The 16,786-nt window shown below is 43.7% G+C and overlaps 1 protein-coding gene and 2 long non-coding RNA genes across 5 annotated transcripts; 2 read left to right on the top strand and 1 right to left on the bottom strand.

Annotated features, from left to right (window-relative positions):
• Nucleotides 1-62: 62 nt before the first annotated feature.
• Nucleotides 63-3,362, top strand: LOC125376125. Of its 2 annotated transcripts, none has more exons than XR_007219048.1 (2): nucleotides 63-80; nucleotides 434-3,362. It is a non-coding gene; the product is annotated as an uncharacterized LOC125376125 (long non-coding RNA). The 2 variants fall into 2 exon arrangements; XR_007219047.1 differs by lacking the exon at nucleotides 63-80 and adding an exon at nucleotides 277-293.
• Nucleotides 3,363-5,065: 1,703 nt separating this feature from the next.
• LOC124110466 lies at nucleotides 5,066-9,497 on the bottom strand. Of its 2 annotated transcripts, none has more exons than XM_046469845.2 (3): nucleotides 9,404-9,497; nucleotides 8,981-9,179; nucleotides 5,066-6,313 (listed from the first exon to the last, which is right to left on the bottom strand). In XM_046469845.2, the coding sequence occupies exons 1-3, from the start codon at nucleotides 9,416-9,418 to the stop codon at nucleotides 5,520-5,522; spliced, it is 1,008 nt and encodes a 335-aa protein (XP_046325801.2). In that variant the 5' UTR covers nucleotides 9,419-9,497; the 3' UTR covers nucleotides 5,066-5,519. The 2 variants fall into 2 exon arrangements, with proteins under 2 accessions (XP_046325801.2, XP_046325802.2); XM_046469846.2 differs by having other exon boundaries at nucleotides 9,287-9,419.
• Nucleotides 6,165-9,659, top strand: LOC124110468. The gene is made up of 2 exons (XR_006857271.2): nucleotides 6,165-6,227; nucleotides 9,446-9,659. It is a non-coding gene; the product is annotated as an uncharacterized LOC124110468 (long non-coding RNA).
• The last annotated feature ends 7,127 nt before the right edge of the window (nucleotides 9,660-16,786 follow it).

Below are 16,786 nucleotides of genomic sequence, written 5' to 3'. Positions count from 1 at the left end.
ACTGTGTGGGTGGCCATCTTCTACAACATCCCCTACAGTGTGTCCTGGGGAAGAAGTGACGGCAGTGTCTGTCTGTGTAGGTGGCCATCTTCTACAACATCACCTACAGTGTGTCGTGGGGCAGCAGTGACGGCAGTGTCCGACTGTGTGTGTGGCCATCTTCTACAACATCCCCTACAGTGTGTCCTGGGGAAGCAGTGACGTCAGTGTCTGTCTGTGTAGGTGGCCATCTTCTACAACATCCTCTACAGTGAGTCCTGGGGCAGCAGTGACGGCAGTGTCTGACTGTGTGGGTGGCCATCTTCTACAACATCCCCTACAGTGTGTCCTGGGGAAGCAATGACGGCAGTGTCTGTCTGTGTAGGTGGCCATCTTCTACAACATCACCAACAGTGTGTCCTGGGGCAACAATGACGGCAGTGTGTCTGTGTAGGTGGCCATCTTCTACAACATCACCTACAGTGTGTCCTGGGGCAGCAATGACGGCAGTGTCTGACTGTTTGGGTGGCCATCTTCTACAACATCCCCTACAGTGTGTCCTGGGGCAGCAATGGCGACAGTGTCTGACTGTGTGGGTGGCCATCTTCTACATCATCTACAGTGTGTCCTGGGGCAGCAATGACGACAGTGTCTGACTGTGTGGGTGGCCATCTTCTACAACATCACCTACAGAGTGTCCTGGGGCAGCAGTGATGGCAGTGTCTGACTGTGTGGGTGGCCATCTTCTACAACATCACCTACAGTGTGTCCTGGGGCAGCAGTGATGGCAGTGTCTGACTGTGTGGGTGGCCATCTTCTACAACATCACCTACAGTGTGTCCTGGGGCAGCAGTGATGGCAGTGTATGACTGTGTGGGTGGCCATCTTCTACAACATCACCTACAGTGTGTCCTGGGGCAGCAGTGATGGCAGTGTCTGACTGTGTGTGTGGCCATCTTCTACAACATCGCCTACAGAGTGTCCTGGGGCAGCAATGACGACAGTGTCTGACTGTGTGGGTGGCCATCTTCTACAACATCACCTACAGAGTGTCCTGGGGCAGCAGTGATGGCAGTGTCTGACTGTGTGGGTGGCCATCTTCTACAACATCACCTACAATGTGTCGTGGGGCAGCAGTGACGGCAGTGTCTGTCTGTGTAGGTGGCCATCTTCTACAACATCCCCTACAGTGTGTCCTGGGGAAGCAGTGACGTCAGTGTCTGTCTGTGTAGGTGGCCATCTTCTACAACATCGCCTACAGAGTGTCCTGGGGCAGCAATGACGACAGTGTCTGACTGTGTGGGTGGCCATCTTCTACAACATCACCTACAGAGTGTCCTGGGGCAGCAGTGATGGCAGTGTCTGACTGTGTGGGTGTCCATCTTCTACAACATCACCTACAGTGTGTCCTGGGGCAGCAGTGATGGCAGTGTCTGACTGTGTGGGTGTCCATCTTCTACAACATCACCTACAGTGTGTCCTGGGGCAGCAATGACGGCAGTGTCTGACTGTGTGGGTGGCCATCTTCTACAACATCACCTACAGAGTGTCCTGGGGCAGCAGTGATGGCAGTGTCTGACTGTGTGGGTGGCCATCTTCTACAACATCACCTACAATGTGTCGTGGGGCAGCAGTGACGGCAGTGTCCGACTGTGTGTGTGGCCATCTTCTACAACATCCCCTACAGTGTGTCCTGGGGAAGCAGTGACGTCAGTGTCTGTCTGTGTAGGTGGCCATCTTCTACAACATCCTCTACAGTGAGTCCTGGGGCAGCAGTGACTGCAGTGTCTGACTGTGTGGGTGGCCATCTTCTACAACATCCCCTACAGTGTGTCCTGGGGCAGCAATGACGGCAGTGTCTGTCTGTGTAGGTGGCCATCTTCTACAACATCACCAACAGTGTGTCCTGGGGCAACAATGACGGCAGTGTCTGTTTGTGTAGGTGGCCATCTTCTACAACATCCCCTACAGTGTGTCCTGGGGCAGCAATGGCGACAGTGTCTGACTGTGTGGGTGGGCCATCTTCTACATCACCTACAGTGTGTCCTGGGGAAGCAGTGACGGCAGTGTCTGTCTGTGTAGGTGGCCATCTTCTACAACATCATCTACAGTGTGTCCTGGGGCAGCAATGACGACAGTTTCTGACTGTGTGGGTGGCCATCTTCTACAACATCACCTACAGAGTGTCCTGGGGCAGCAGTGATGGCAGTGTCTGACTGTGTGGGTGGCCATCTTCTACAACATCACCTACAGTGTGTCGTGGGGCAGCAGTGACGGCAGTGTCCGACTGTGTGGGTGGCCATCTTCTACAACATCCCCTACAGTGTGTCCTGGGGAAGCAGTGACGGCAGTGTCTGTCTGTGTAGGTGGCCATCTTCTACAACATCACCTACAGTGTGTCCTGGGGCAGCAGTGACGGCAGTGTCTGACTGTGTGGGTGGCCATCTTCTACATCACCTACAGTGTGTCCTGGGGCAGCAGTGACGGCAGTGTCTGATTGTGTGGGTGGCCATCTCATACAACATCTTTGTGTCCTGGTGCAGAAGTAACGGCAGTGTCTGACTGTGTAGGTGGCCGTCTTCTGACTGTGCAGGTGGCCGTCTTCTACAACATCACCTACAGTGTGTCCTGATGCAGCAGTGACGGCAGTGTCTGACTGTGTGGGTGGCTATTGTCTTCATGAGAGTTCTTGCAGTGAGGCAATGCTAGCTAATCATCTTGACTGAACAATTAACTGTGCATGACTTGTGTAACGTTACCTTGTCTTACCTTATGAGGTAACATTACTTAAATCTTTTTCTCCTCAATATTACCCTGTACATAGGTATCATATGTAATTTATATAACTGAAAATGTTTTTTAAACATTGTTTCTCATTTCTGTATTATTTTTATCCGAATGCCAACAGCCAGGTTTTGTGTCTGGCTGCATTTTGTATGCCCAAGTTCCTAGGACACCATTCATTCAGGAACAAGTCGTCTTGACAGAGTAGGAAATCACGTGAAGTCCAAGCGCCTTGAGGGTTTTTGACAAAATTTGTCAGTGTGTGAAGCCCCTATTAAAGTTTTTCATTACAAACAGTAGCACAGTGGCCTGGTCACCTTGGTTTCAATCTTAACCTGGAACTTTGAAGATTCACTTTGAAGATTCACGGGTAATGGAGTGCTATCTGGTACACAAATCATTGGTGCTCAGTGGGGCTGGAAGAGTAACTCGGGTACTCGGGTTTGGTGGGTACAGTAATACCCGGACCCGGACCCGGACCCTTGGTTAGCCATATGGGTTAACTCTATGGTTACAGTTCAAGTCACTAATGTTCACACTTCTTTCTGACTATGCACCCATTCCTTCTTTTATATTTTTGAAATAAAGATAAAACTTCAGTCAACTTCAGTGTATGCATGACCAGATCGTTTCATATGTGTTTCTAAATACATTTTGTCCAGGGCTATGGTAAATCTATGCCCAATCGGACACTTTGTACCTATCTCTTGAGATCTACAGCGGGCACCCAGGTTGGGTTGGGTAATAGGGAGGTGGGTACCTGGGTTGTAAATCTAGGGCTGACTCGTCTCAGTATACAAACAAAATACACTGAACAAAAACTCAATAAAAATCAATATATATTTAAAATAATATAAAATTGCATATTATAAGTGCTCAGTGATATTTCACCATATTTTGATATAAGAGAATTGCAATACATGTTATTCATGTACAGTTGGCAGAGATCTATCAACATACAACTTATGTTGGGAATTGAACCTTGGTTCATTGCAGGTCAGGTGGACGCACTAACCACTGGGCTAGCTGGAGTGTACATTTGAACAATTCTACAGAAAACAATGGTTTTGTTGGTAAACAATACATTTGTAAACAAACTGTCTATTTGTAACTGGTCCACTCATTACACAAACACACACTATAAAAAGTATCCTGCACAATATTATCAATGCAAAACATTATCTACATAACATTGAGACTCGTGAAGATGCGGGGTTAATAGGTCTTCTGCAAAGCATGCTTGCCATAAGAGGCGACTATGCTTGTGGTAAGAGGCGACTAACGGGATCGGGTGGTCAGGCTCACTGACTTGGTTGATGGATGTCATGATATCCCAATTGCGTGAATCGATGATCATGATGTCAATTACTGAATTGTCTGGTCCAGACTTGATTATTTACAGACCGCTGTCTTATAGCTTGAATATTGCTGAGTGAGGGGTTAAACAACAAACAAACAAACATAGCATTGGTAGAAGACAAACTGTGATTGTGTTCACAAGATCCATATAATACCAACACACCCTGTAAAACAGTTACTCTCACATCAGGTGTAGATAGGTTGTGAGACAAAGATTTTGGCAAATGTTTCACAAAACACATGGAATGAGTATCATTGGGGCAAATGTGTCACAAAACACATGGAATGAGTATCATTGGGGCAAATGTGTCACAAAACACATGGAATGAGTATCATTGAGGCAAATGTGTCACAAAACACATGGAATAAGTATCGTTGGGGCAAATGTTTCACAACACACATGGAATAAGTATCATTGGGGCAAATGTGTCACAAAACACATGGAATAAGTATCATTGGTGCAAATGTGTCACAAAACACATGGAATAAGTATCATTGGGGCAAATGTGTCACAAAACACATGGAATAAGTATCATTGGGGCAAATGTGTCACAAAACACATGAAATGAGTATCATTGGGGCAAATGTGTCACAATACACATGGAATAAGTTTCATTAGGGCTCTTTTCCAGCTACCTGCTATCCTTGCTCAATGTCCTTGAGATTCAAGGTCACATGGGAAAATTCAGATTATTGATATCTAACTGCATCCTGTCCTTGAGTGAAATGAATGTTGGCATTAGTTGGAAATCTGTACACATTGGTTTTCAACAGAGTGAGTGAGTGAGTTGGGTTTTACGCCGCTTTTAACAGTATTCCAGTTATATCACGGCGTGTCAGCTTAATGTGGGAGGAAAGCCCGAAGTGATGCAGGTCTCAGACCTTTACCACTTCGGTGAAACCCACGAGCACGGGTATGGTGCTCACAAACCTAGGAACATAATCGGGGCGAACCGGGATTCGAACCCACAATCATAGGTTTCTGGTGTGCCCAAGGGACACAACTCTGCACAGCAAATCGCGGCGCCTTAGACGACTGGGCCACCCGTGCCCCCGGTTTTCAACAGAGATACAACATAAGATTTTGTTTTATATCAATACCATACTCACCATTTGTTTCAAAATCATAGCAAGCCAAGACATTTAAAAAGTACTGAGCATGTTTCTGATGTGAGAGTGAAAAGGTCAGGGTTGCTTCTGCTGAATAAAGAAACGAAAATCCTCTTCACAGCGGTATCTAACCTGTATCACTTCAGGCTTTCCTCAAACATCAAGCCATGATATCACTAAAATACTGCTCACATTGGCATTAAACCAAATTCACCCACTCACTCACACAGATCCTCGGATGAGAAACCATCATTGAGCTAAACTCCACCCAATAATACCTTACAATGTCATTCATTCACTGTAACCTTGAAGATGTCAAACCAGTCTGCCCTGACCAGGTTGAACATCGACCTGTGTCTGAAGTACAGTTGCATATTGGCCGTCTGGTCATCGTCAACGATGTTTCTGGCCATCCACTCCCTCATCAACCTGGAGTGGAGAGCATGGTACTGGGACAACACCTTAATGCCACCTCCGAACACTCCACCCACCAGGATGTTAACATTCTTCTTATGAAGGTCCTTGACCTTGGCCCAGTTTTCAATGTCACCCCGGACTAAGAAAGACAGTTTGTTGGGAACCCGAGTCAGTCGGTCGGGCTTCCAGATGGCGTCTGGCGGAAAGATGCCCTCTCCACCATGTCCATACCCACCGTCCATCCAAAAAAAGTAAGTACTGTTGAAAGGGTTCAATCTGACGGCTTCATTTACAAGATGTATTTTGGACAGTTGCAAAATATCGTAATCAGGGTTGGTGGCCTCAACATGGTCTCCCTGGGCCAGCAGCTCATTTCCTTGTTGGTACTCCTCGCTGTCCATAATCTGCTGCATTTTGGACTTGTACTTGTAGTACGGGAACTGCGACAGTTGGATTGGGCGGATCTTGGTGAACCCTCCTCGTCCTCTTCTCATCCATTCTACAAATGGCCGCCCCTTCTCCTCGATGTAGACCACCATGTTGACATCCAGCCTCAGGACCTGGGACATGTATATCAGGTACTTGTTGTAACTGCGACTCTGCTTTGACCATGATCCTCTACCAATATCAAGCATCCCCGTTACCACGGTGAAGTTGTATGCTCCTACAAAATACAGAATGGTTGAGTGGGTGGATGTTTGTTTTTAGGCCACAGTCTTCAATATTCTAGATATATCACCATCATCAAGTCCTAAAGTCCTAAAGACCGTCTCAGTAGTCATGGTAGAGCGTCCGCCCGGAGAGCAGAAGGTCCGGGGTTCGATCCCCAGCCGCGTCATACCAAAAGACGTTAAAAGATGGTACTTGTTGTTAACCTGTCTGGCGCTTGGCATTAAGGGGCTAAAACAAGGACTGGTCGGCTCGGAGTCAGTATACTGTGTCTGAGTGGGGTATTCATGTTAAACTGCGGCATGGTATCTCAGTGTGCTAGCACTATAAATCGGCATCAGTCTGGACTAGTACAAGCAGCCACACACACACATACACTATATAACTATATCGCTATATAAGTGCAATAATCTTGGACGCGACGTTAAACCCCATTTCACCTCACCTCACCTAAAGTCATAAACCAAAATGGCTTGGGCAAATCAGTGCCTGAACGAAACTGTTCATAGTGTGAGAGTAAGAGAACACATGATCAGCCAAGTCTCACATTGCAACCATAAACATGATAAAACATGTCTTATTGTCTTTGAAAATTCAAAGAAAATGAATAGAAACGGACAGTCGCTCATGTCACTTCAAAAACGTTTCAAATAGAGGAAATAAATGCTTTCCAAAAAAGGGATGGGACAAAAGACATTCATTATATTATTATAAAATATCTTTTGCAAACATTGGTCTGCTTGCTGGCTGCAGGCTTCAACTAGATGCTTGGCCTTCAGTTACAAAGGGTTGGTGCATTGCTTTGCCTGGTCAGGAAAATAGTACTATCCCATGCTTTACTAGTACCAGAGGTGAGGTGAAATGGGGTTTAACGTCACGTCCAAGATTATTGCTGTTCTATAGCGATGTGCATGTACGTGTGTGTGTTTGTGTGTCTGCTTGTACTAGTCCGGACTGCTGCCGATTTATAGTGCTAGCTCACTGAGATACCATGCCGCAGTTTAACATGAATACCCCACTCAGACACAGTATACTTACTTCGAGTCGACCAGTCCTTGTTTTAGCCCCTTAATGCCAAGCACCAGACAGGGTAACAACAAGTACAATCTTTTGATGTCTTTTGGTAGGAGGCGATCGGGGATTGAACCCCGGACCTTCCGCTCTACCACAAGACAACGGAGGCGGTCCTAATAGTACCAGAAAACACATATCTTAACAATATATAAGTATTCACCAAATATTTCTGTAAAGAATTAATGGCACTGTCCCAAATATTTTACGACATCAAAGACGTGTCTGCAAAAACCTGAATCCCCAATACCATCTGATGTATCACTGTGAGGCTCACAGCTCACCCCTGAGTCCCCAATACCATCTAATGTTTCACTGTGAGGCTCACAGCTCCCCCCTGAGTCCCCAATACCATCTAATGTTTCACTGTGAGGCTCACAGCTCACCCCTGAATCCCCAATACCATCTAATGTTTCACTGTGAGGCTCACTGCTCACTCCTGAATCCCCAATACTACTTAACACAAATCTGTATTGAGAAAAGGGTGCAATATGAAGTTCAATTACTGACAAAAATATCGAAATATATATTATGCAAAGGACACCAGTATTTTGAGTTTACAGCTGAATCCCATATTATTTTTACCACACTGCTGAGTCCCGAATACACTTTAAACACTCTGCGGGGCGGTCAGGTAGCCTAGTGGTTACAGCGTTTGCTTGTCACGCCAAAGACCCAGGTTCGATTCCCAACATGGGTACAATGTGTGAGGCCCATTTCTGGTGTCCCCGCCGTGATATTGCTGGAATATTGCTTAAAAATGGCGTAAAAACAATACTCATTCACTCATTTAAACACTCTACACTTTCTGAATGGTTAGGTATTAACAGCAACTTTTAGGCACATTAACCATTGGTGGTCTGCAGTGGTCTGCATGTAGTGTTTGTGATTTTTGAGGTAGGCTTTGTGGGAAGGAACACTACCCCAACCCACCCACCCGCCTGCCCACCCGGCACTGAAATTACAAATGACCCCAGTGGAACCCCACCCCTCCCTGTCCCCAAGCCATCTTTTTAAATCCTTAAAGGGGGAAAATTGGTTTGGCCAAATCCGTCCTAATTAATAAACGATGACTCAATAATATGCTAAAGTACTCACGGAATTTGAAAAAACCCTGTTTTTCTCAATTTAAAAGTCGACACAAAGTGTCACGTTGCTGTAAATACGAAATAACAAAACAACTCAAAAAGTACTAGTCTGGATTTGCTAGTTTGATCTCAGTGAACAATACAAAATGTACTTTACAGGAGGCATTTACTATAGGCATTATGCACCTGTTCTCACCTGTCGTCAAGGTGTCATAGGTCATGGACATTCACCATGATCTACTTACACCTGGTTATGCCCTGTTTCACAATAGTCTGTTTTATTCACATTTTTACACACTTTTACTTGTAAAAAGGCATAAAAACCTTTGATACGATGTATTTGTGCCAAGGCCCAATTAGTACTAATTGAGTTGTTTGAATATTTACATATTTTGTATATTAACTGCATTTATTTAAGATCTGAGGTCGAAAAAACAGGTTTTTTTCATTTCCGTGAGTACTTTAGTCGGGTATGCGTACATATAAGTAGTTAAGTACATTACCTCTCTTTTCTCCAAATCCTTCCCAGTGGGTTATCGTGTAGCTGAGCCGGACGTCGTCAGGTGTCCATTTACGTGACACGACCAGGAGATAGAGACCCACAAGGCACACACTGCATATTGCCACAGCTATCACCAACATCCGCGGGTTGACAGTCGGGTGGATTATCCCTAATCGCTGCTTTATCCATCTCTGATATATCTATGGATACAAAAATATTGATAACACTGACATGTTTGGCATTTAGATCACAACAACAATCCATTTCACACCGTTGATTACAGGTGTACCGTTACCATGTAGCCTACCTGACGGATGAAGAGGGGTCATCATCAACATCAACCAGTATATTATAATATAGCGATCTGTGTGTATTCTTGTGATTCAACTCATTATTATCTCCCAAATTAATACACACACTGTACCTTTTGAAGATTCATATATCAATTTAATGTCTTTTTGCATAGATGATGACAGCACCGTTGTTTCTATGAGCAAGATCGTGCATCAATGAATGGGTACGAGGCCAGAACGGCCACCGTATGAAAATGGCAGGGTGTGTTTAAAAAACCGGCCAGGGCTAGGGAACGCTGCCATACGAGAAATGTAATAATCAAATTTATTATCCAAAATACTGTTATATTGATTGTGAATGAGTGAGTAAAATGTCGCTTTGAACAATATTTCAGTTAATCAGGTAGCCTTTAGGTAAAACGGGTGTCATGTGGTCTGAGGCGCCGCAATTACAGTCCGTTTGACTCCAAATGAGAACGATGAATTGCAAAATAACTCGAAATCCAGAAAAGTGTATGAAACATCAATACGGTACTTGAACATGAATACCCTGTACCCAACAAAATCTGAATTTTGTTTAATTTAAGACCCATGACGGATGAAGTTCTTTAAGAAACTGTTATGTAATTTTGTATAGAAATGTGTACATGACACGTAGGGGGACAAACCGTGGAAGGAACAGCGCAAGCACGGTCTGCACGTGCTACACAGTGACCGTGTTCATTCAATGACAAGATGCGCTACTCAGCAGATGTTAAACAGTTGATGTTGAATGTGTATGATTTCTTTAGAAGTGAAGCAGAAAGAGCAAAGGTTTTTTATGCAATTAATAAATTCTTGAAACGAGCTTCAAAAGCTCTTGGTATGTCCCCTCAGAAACTTAAAAATGTTGTTAGTCGACGAGATACAAATAGTCAGGCCAAGGAGGTAGGGAACATGTCAAAACATCGCAAGGTTGATAAATTATACAGTTTTCAGAGGGATCAAGTCAGACGTGCAATTGTTAAAATGCACTCAGAAAATAAGTACCTGTCCCTAAGTATTTTGAAGAAACACCTTGAAACTGACCATGATTTACGTGTTACAAAGTACAAACTATGCCAGCTGTTTCATACATTTGGTTACAAATACAAAAAGATAACTGGGGAAAATAGGGCTGTGTTGTGTGAAAGGGTCTGACATTGTTCGTCTCCGAAATCATTACCTTCGTACCATCAAGCAGAAACGTGAAGAAGGATATGAGTCCGTCTTCTTAGATGATACATGGGTAAATGCATCACACACAGCCAGCAGTCAGTGGGTACCCAGTGGTGACTGTAAGGAGTCTGGTAGAAAGTTACCAATGGGAAAGGGTGAAAGACTCATAGTTCTCCATGCTGGTTCTGCTAGTCAGGGTTTTCTCCCAGACTGTGACCTCGTCTTTAGAGCCAAGGCCAAAGACAACAGGGACTACCACACAGAAATGAACGGCAATGTATTTCTGGAGTAGGTGAAAGAAAATTAGTCCCTGCTTTGCCTACCAAGTCTCTCATTGTCATTGACAATGCACCGTATCATCGTGTGCAGGATCCATAAAGCAAGACTCCAACCTCTAATAACCGTAAAGTAGACATGGCTACTTGGCTGCAACGGAGGAACATTACCTTTCCTTCTCGAGCGACGAAACCACAGCTCTATGAAATCATCAAAACTATGAAACCTGACCCCGTGTATAAAGTTGACAGTTACATCAAGGGTCAGGGTCACGCTGTCTTACGACTGCCACCTTATCACTGCGACCTGAATCCAATCGAGTTGGTATGGGGCATCGTCAAGGGTGACGTTGGACGATCGAACACAACGTTCAAATTACGAGTTGCGTCCCTTAGGCGTACCACGATCCTATGATCGTAAGTTCGAATCCCAGATAAGTCCTGATCATTATCCTTGGTTCGCCAACACACCTGTCTGTGTAAAGGAGCTCACCAAAATGGTAAACGTCTAAGACCTGCAATACTTCGGGATTTCCTCCCATGCTAAACCTGATTGTGAGTGATATACTTGCTCAAGGAGGCTTAACAACTGACTCACTTTTGTCTGATTTCTGGTCCAGACTCGATTATTTACAGATTGCCGTCATATAACTGAATATTGCCGAGTGGGGCGTTAAACAACAAACACACGTATGTCCATAAACGCTCTCATCGTCGAGGCATGAAAAAATAAACTATTCTCATTGTAACTTACACTACCCAGTGGTCGAAGGCGCCGAAATTCGCTGTGCCAGGTTACGTCCCTTAGTCTTGTCAGGATCCGCTGGTCGTGGATTCGAATCCTAGAATGACTCCCATTTTGATCCTTGGTGTGACAACATCATACCCATCTCGTTGTTTTCACCAAGTGGTTAATGTCTACAGTCCGCATCACATTGGAGCTGTATTCATAAACCTTCTAAGAAAGATTTAAACATTTTCCAATTTAAGCATTCTTAGCTAATACAAGGTCCTAAAAATGAATTCATAAACGCAATAAAAGCAACTTTTATCTCACAAATAAGATTGATTGTGATACGACACTAAGACTGCCTTCTAACCGAACCCAGGAGTGTTCCTTATATTTTCAGTCTTACAGATTTAGAAGAATCAAATGAGGTAATAGTGAGTGAGTATAGTCTTATGCCAATTTTAGCGACATTCCAGAGGGGAAACAAGAAATGGGCTTCACACATTTTACCCATGTGGGAAATCGAACCCGGGTCTTCGGCGTGACGAGTGAACGCTTTAACTACGAGGCTACCCCTCCGCCCAATAAGGTAATACAATATTTATTATTACCAATAGGGTTAGAAATAAGTTCATAAAAATCGGATGTGCACAAGAGCAAATATCACTTGACGGGCACCAGTATATTGTTTACGTCATCCGGTCGGCATTGTTAACGTCATTCGAATTCATTGTGACGTAAGGTCGGATTGACGTCACACTAGAGAAGAAGTCATAACTAAAGATTGTTGACGTCATTCGACAATGTGAATTTTTTTAAGACGACGGTCTTGATCAGTGATTTTTTTAAAGCGGAGCTCAAAAGGATTAAGAAAAAATTGGTAATAAAGAAATTATTATATTATTTGTGTCATACTGATTTTACGAAACTCGTGTAAGAATTCATGTACAGCAAACTACGGTTATAACAAACTCGAAGGGACCACTAATTTTAGTTCGTAATAACCGTAGTTCGTTATAGGCATATATACAGCATTTATACAAGAAATGGTCGGGACTAAAAAATAAGTTCGTTATATCGGTCTGTTCGTTATAAGCGCGTTCGTTATAAACGTAGGTTACTGTATTACCCTCGCTATCGCTCGGGAAATACAAGAATTCTGACACTCGTATGACACAAATCGTATAATAACCTCTACGTGTTGCCTTATTCATAGATTTGGTTTGTCCCCTTCAACTAAAACTTTGCAGTCCCTTTCAACCTCTAACCCATACGGCTGTTTTTGTCAAATGCGCGCCGGCCGTTTTCTACCATTGCTGTTTTCTCCGCATACCAACGCTTGCCGCAGAGGCTGGTTCATCAATAAAAGAACACGATCAAAACATACTCAAGTCAGCTTGGATACGAGGGTACCTGTGGCGGCTTCTATTGATCCCCTATAAAATTAATCCCGTCTTTGAAAGGCATTTAGAAGTGATACACACGAGGAAGAGAATTTATGGAGGTCAACTTCTTTATTATATGTGGAACACAACGTTTCGGAGTTTACCCTTATATGCTTCTCCTTCATCAGGTGAATGAATGCTATGAGGCCGAGAGCATATATATGTACATGTAAGAACAACAAACGTAAGAACCTAAAAAAAGGTGGAAACTTAACAAGGGAAGCCAATAGACCATTGGCGCTGATAGGTGATTAATAATAGACAATGGAAGCCACACTTTACAGTAATTAGCGCTGATCGTTATGGACACCTGGGTAGTTACTCATCAAGCGCCAATTACAAAATAACCCTTGCAGAATTCCTGCCGATTCCAAATAAACCGCGGAATTATTCAACCTTTGCCTTCCGAATATGCTAACATGACGTGTAAGTAGTTTAAAATTACTACCTATCCCGCCTGTCACAGGCGTCCTATGAATATTCATGAGTCTAGTGTTATGCTAATAGACATGCATGACGTCACAATGAGAACGGAGTCATTATGCATGATTAGGAATGTGAAGAATGCGGCCTTTGTTGAAAGGTCTTAGCCTCCTAAGGAATGCCAGCTATTTGGAATGTAGTCGGGTAGATTCCTTCATATGTATACTGTTTGTTTGTTGTTTAACACCGCACTCAGCAATATTCCAGCTATATGACGGCGGTCTGTAAAGAATCGAGTCTGGACCAGACAACCCAGTGACTGACATCATGAGCATCGATCCACGCAATTGGGATACGTTGACATGCATCAACAAGGTCAGCGAGCCTGACCACGCGATCCCGTTAGTCGCCTTTTACGACAAGCATAGTCGCCTTTTACGGCAAGCATGGGTTGCTGAAGACCTATTCTACCCCGGATCTTCACGGGTCTTCAGATGTATACTAGGATGATCATCAGCAAATGAAATGTCATCGTTTCGTGAAGAAATGTGGAATTCTTTAGGAATGGCATTGAAGCTATTTGGAATGTAGTCGGGGTAGATAGATACCTTCAGACACACACTGAAGTCATCAGCAAATGGAATGTCACCCTTTCATGAAGAAATGTTGAATTCTTAGGAATGACACTGAAGCTATTGGAATGTAGACGGGGTAGATACCTACAGATACATAGAAGAAATATCGTCATCAAATGGAATGTCACCCTATCGTGAAAGAATGAAACAGTCCTCGATCTCTTGATCTTGGCAGTTGCCCCCCTGTAGAATACAGTTTTATTTGAATCATTAAAATACAAGTTGGGGACAAGTGATACTTGTACAAATATTTGCCCCCCAAAAAGTTAACTACGGCCTTGATAACACTAAGCTTATGAATATTCATAGGGGGGCTGTGGCTGGCGGGAGAGGTATTAAAATCCTACTACTCGTGTACAATAACATTGGAAGAAAATGTGAAAAAATTAGTTTTAAGCCAACCTGTCTTCATAGTAATTTACTATTCACATGTATATTTCCATCTCACGAGAACCATGTATTTATTAACTTCCTATTTGCTCTCGCGATTTTCAGCAATTTCATAGTGGGTCTTCTTATGTCATGTATATGGAGTGAGTGAGTGAGTTTGGTTTTACGCCGCTTTTAGCAATATTCCAGCAATATCACGGCGGGGGACACCAGAAATGAGCTTCACACATTGTACCCATGTCGGGAATCGAACCCGGGTCTTCAGCGTGACGAGCGAACGCTTTTACCACTAGGCTACCCGACCGCCCCTCATGTATATGGAAACATTTGCATGCATGGGTATTGTAGACACACATAAAGGAAGAGCAAATTGTATAAATACATGTTATTTTGGTCATGAGTGAGTGAGTGAGTGATTGAGTGACTTAGTGATTTGGGTTTAACGCCGCTTTTAACAGTATTCCCGTTATATCGCAGCGTGTCAGCTTAATGAGGGAGGAAAGCCCGAAGTGATGCAGGTCTCAGACGTTTAACACGATTTGTCCCCTGAGCTACAAACGTCTGTTTCCTCGTCCCCGAAGGGCTAGTAATATCTCCATGGAGATAGTAAAATATCAAATGAACTTTCAACACTGTTGCTACCCATGGTAATTACACTAACGCTTACCGATGCACATTTCCAGAGTATACATGTGGATACATATGTAATTTAGTGCCATATAAACAAATCTACCTTATTTCACCTCAAGAGAGACATCACATAGTTAAACATCCCCATTTTTATGTTTGTTTGTTGTTTAACGTCGCGCTCAGCAGTATTACAGCTATGTGACGGCGGTCCTTAAATAATCGAGTCTTGACCATGATTGACATCATGAACATCGATCCGCGCAAACGGGATATGATGACATTGCATCAACCTTGTCAGAGAGCCTGACCACCCGATACCGTTAGTCGCCTCTTACGACAAGCATCGTCGCCTTTTACGGCAAGCATGAAGACCTATTCTCTACCCAGAACTCCTCACATTTGCAACTGCACTATCGTCTCGTACATGGGCGGCTTTAAACAACAAACACACACAAATATACATTTACAGAGCTCTATTTCTCCACAGCAAGTTAGGAAAGCCCTGATTTTATCATTGGCCATTCAACAGTACGGGACAAAAAGGCTACACTTGGTGTCTGAAAAAGAAAATGTTTATGCATTACCGAAATAGATTGAGTTTGAAACACGGCCAAAACACCAACCGACCACGAATCGTGGTGTTTTGGAAGTCCCGAGTTTCATACAAATTATAATTTCTTGTTTATAACGTATAAGCCAATATACTCACGTTGGAAAAGGATACTCATTTATTTACTGGCTTCTAAAGCATTTAAGTGATGAGCGTTATAGTCAAACGTTTATGTGCAAACCCATTTGAGACAGCCATCTTTTCAACCGTCGACACTGTATTTATATTTTATGTATGCTTCATTCGATAGCTACGGGTCATTTCAACGCGTTCATCGACGAAAAGACACGCTTTTCACGTTTCGGGTGAGGTGAAATAAGGTTTAACCTGTGTCAAAGAGTATTGCACTTATATATCGAGGTGCATGCACGTTTGTGTGTGGCTGCTTGTACAAGTCCGGACTAGTTTGGTTGTTCCTTTAGGCCAGTCAGAATATTCCCGCTATAACACTTCGACCTGTAATGTTCGAATCTCGACCAGACACACCAGTGGCTGAAGACAATTTGCGTCATCCCACGCCATCGGGTACAATGACATAAATCAGTCAAGCTACCGAGATTGTAAATCCTCCATCCAATTTAGTTATTTCTTATGACTTGCAATCCATATGTTTAACACCACACTCGGCAATTTTCCAACCATTGGACTCCGGCCTGACGATCTGATCAGACAATGATCTTGCATAAGCATAGGTTGCTGGGGATCTACTCTCCAACTCAGAGATATTGCGCTAGGCCGTTCCTAAGCTGGTCGGAACTCTTCAGAGGATGATTGTTGAAGCGCTGATAAAATCCCAGTTAGGCAAACACCATAGAAAATCCTTGACAGGATAGGCATCCATCATTCATCTAGGCTTGTATTTAGCCAACAACATTTTCTGTATCATCTAACCCCACCAGCCATTCAGTGGATCAGGGCATGCACATGCAGTGGTTTGCCGGCTGGCTTATGTTTGATTACAACAGCCTTGATGTACCGGTGAGGTGAGGTGAAATCGGGTTTAACGTCACGTCCAAGAGTATTGCATTTATATAGCGACATGCATGCACGTGTGTGGCTGCTTGTACTAGTCCGGACTGATGCCGATTTATAGTGCTAGCCCATTGAGATATCATGCCACAGTTTAACATGAATACCCCACTCAGACACAGTATACTGACTAGTCCTTGTTTTAGCCCC

Source organism: Haliotis rufescens, unplaced genomic scaffold, assembly GCF_023055435.1.
Source record: "Haliotis rufescens isolate VD_foot unplaced genomic scaffold, xgHalRufe1.0.p SCAF_7, whole genome shotgun sequence".
Classification (NCBI taxonomy): domain Eukaryota; kingdom Metazoa; phylum Mollusca; class Gastropoda; order Lepetellida; family Haliotidae; genus Haliotis; species Haliotis rufescens.
The sequence above is the reverse complement of the archived record's forward strand: the minus strand, read 5'-3'. Positions and strand labels throughout refer to the sequence as shown.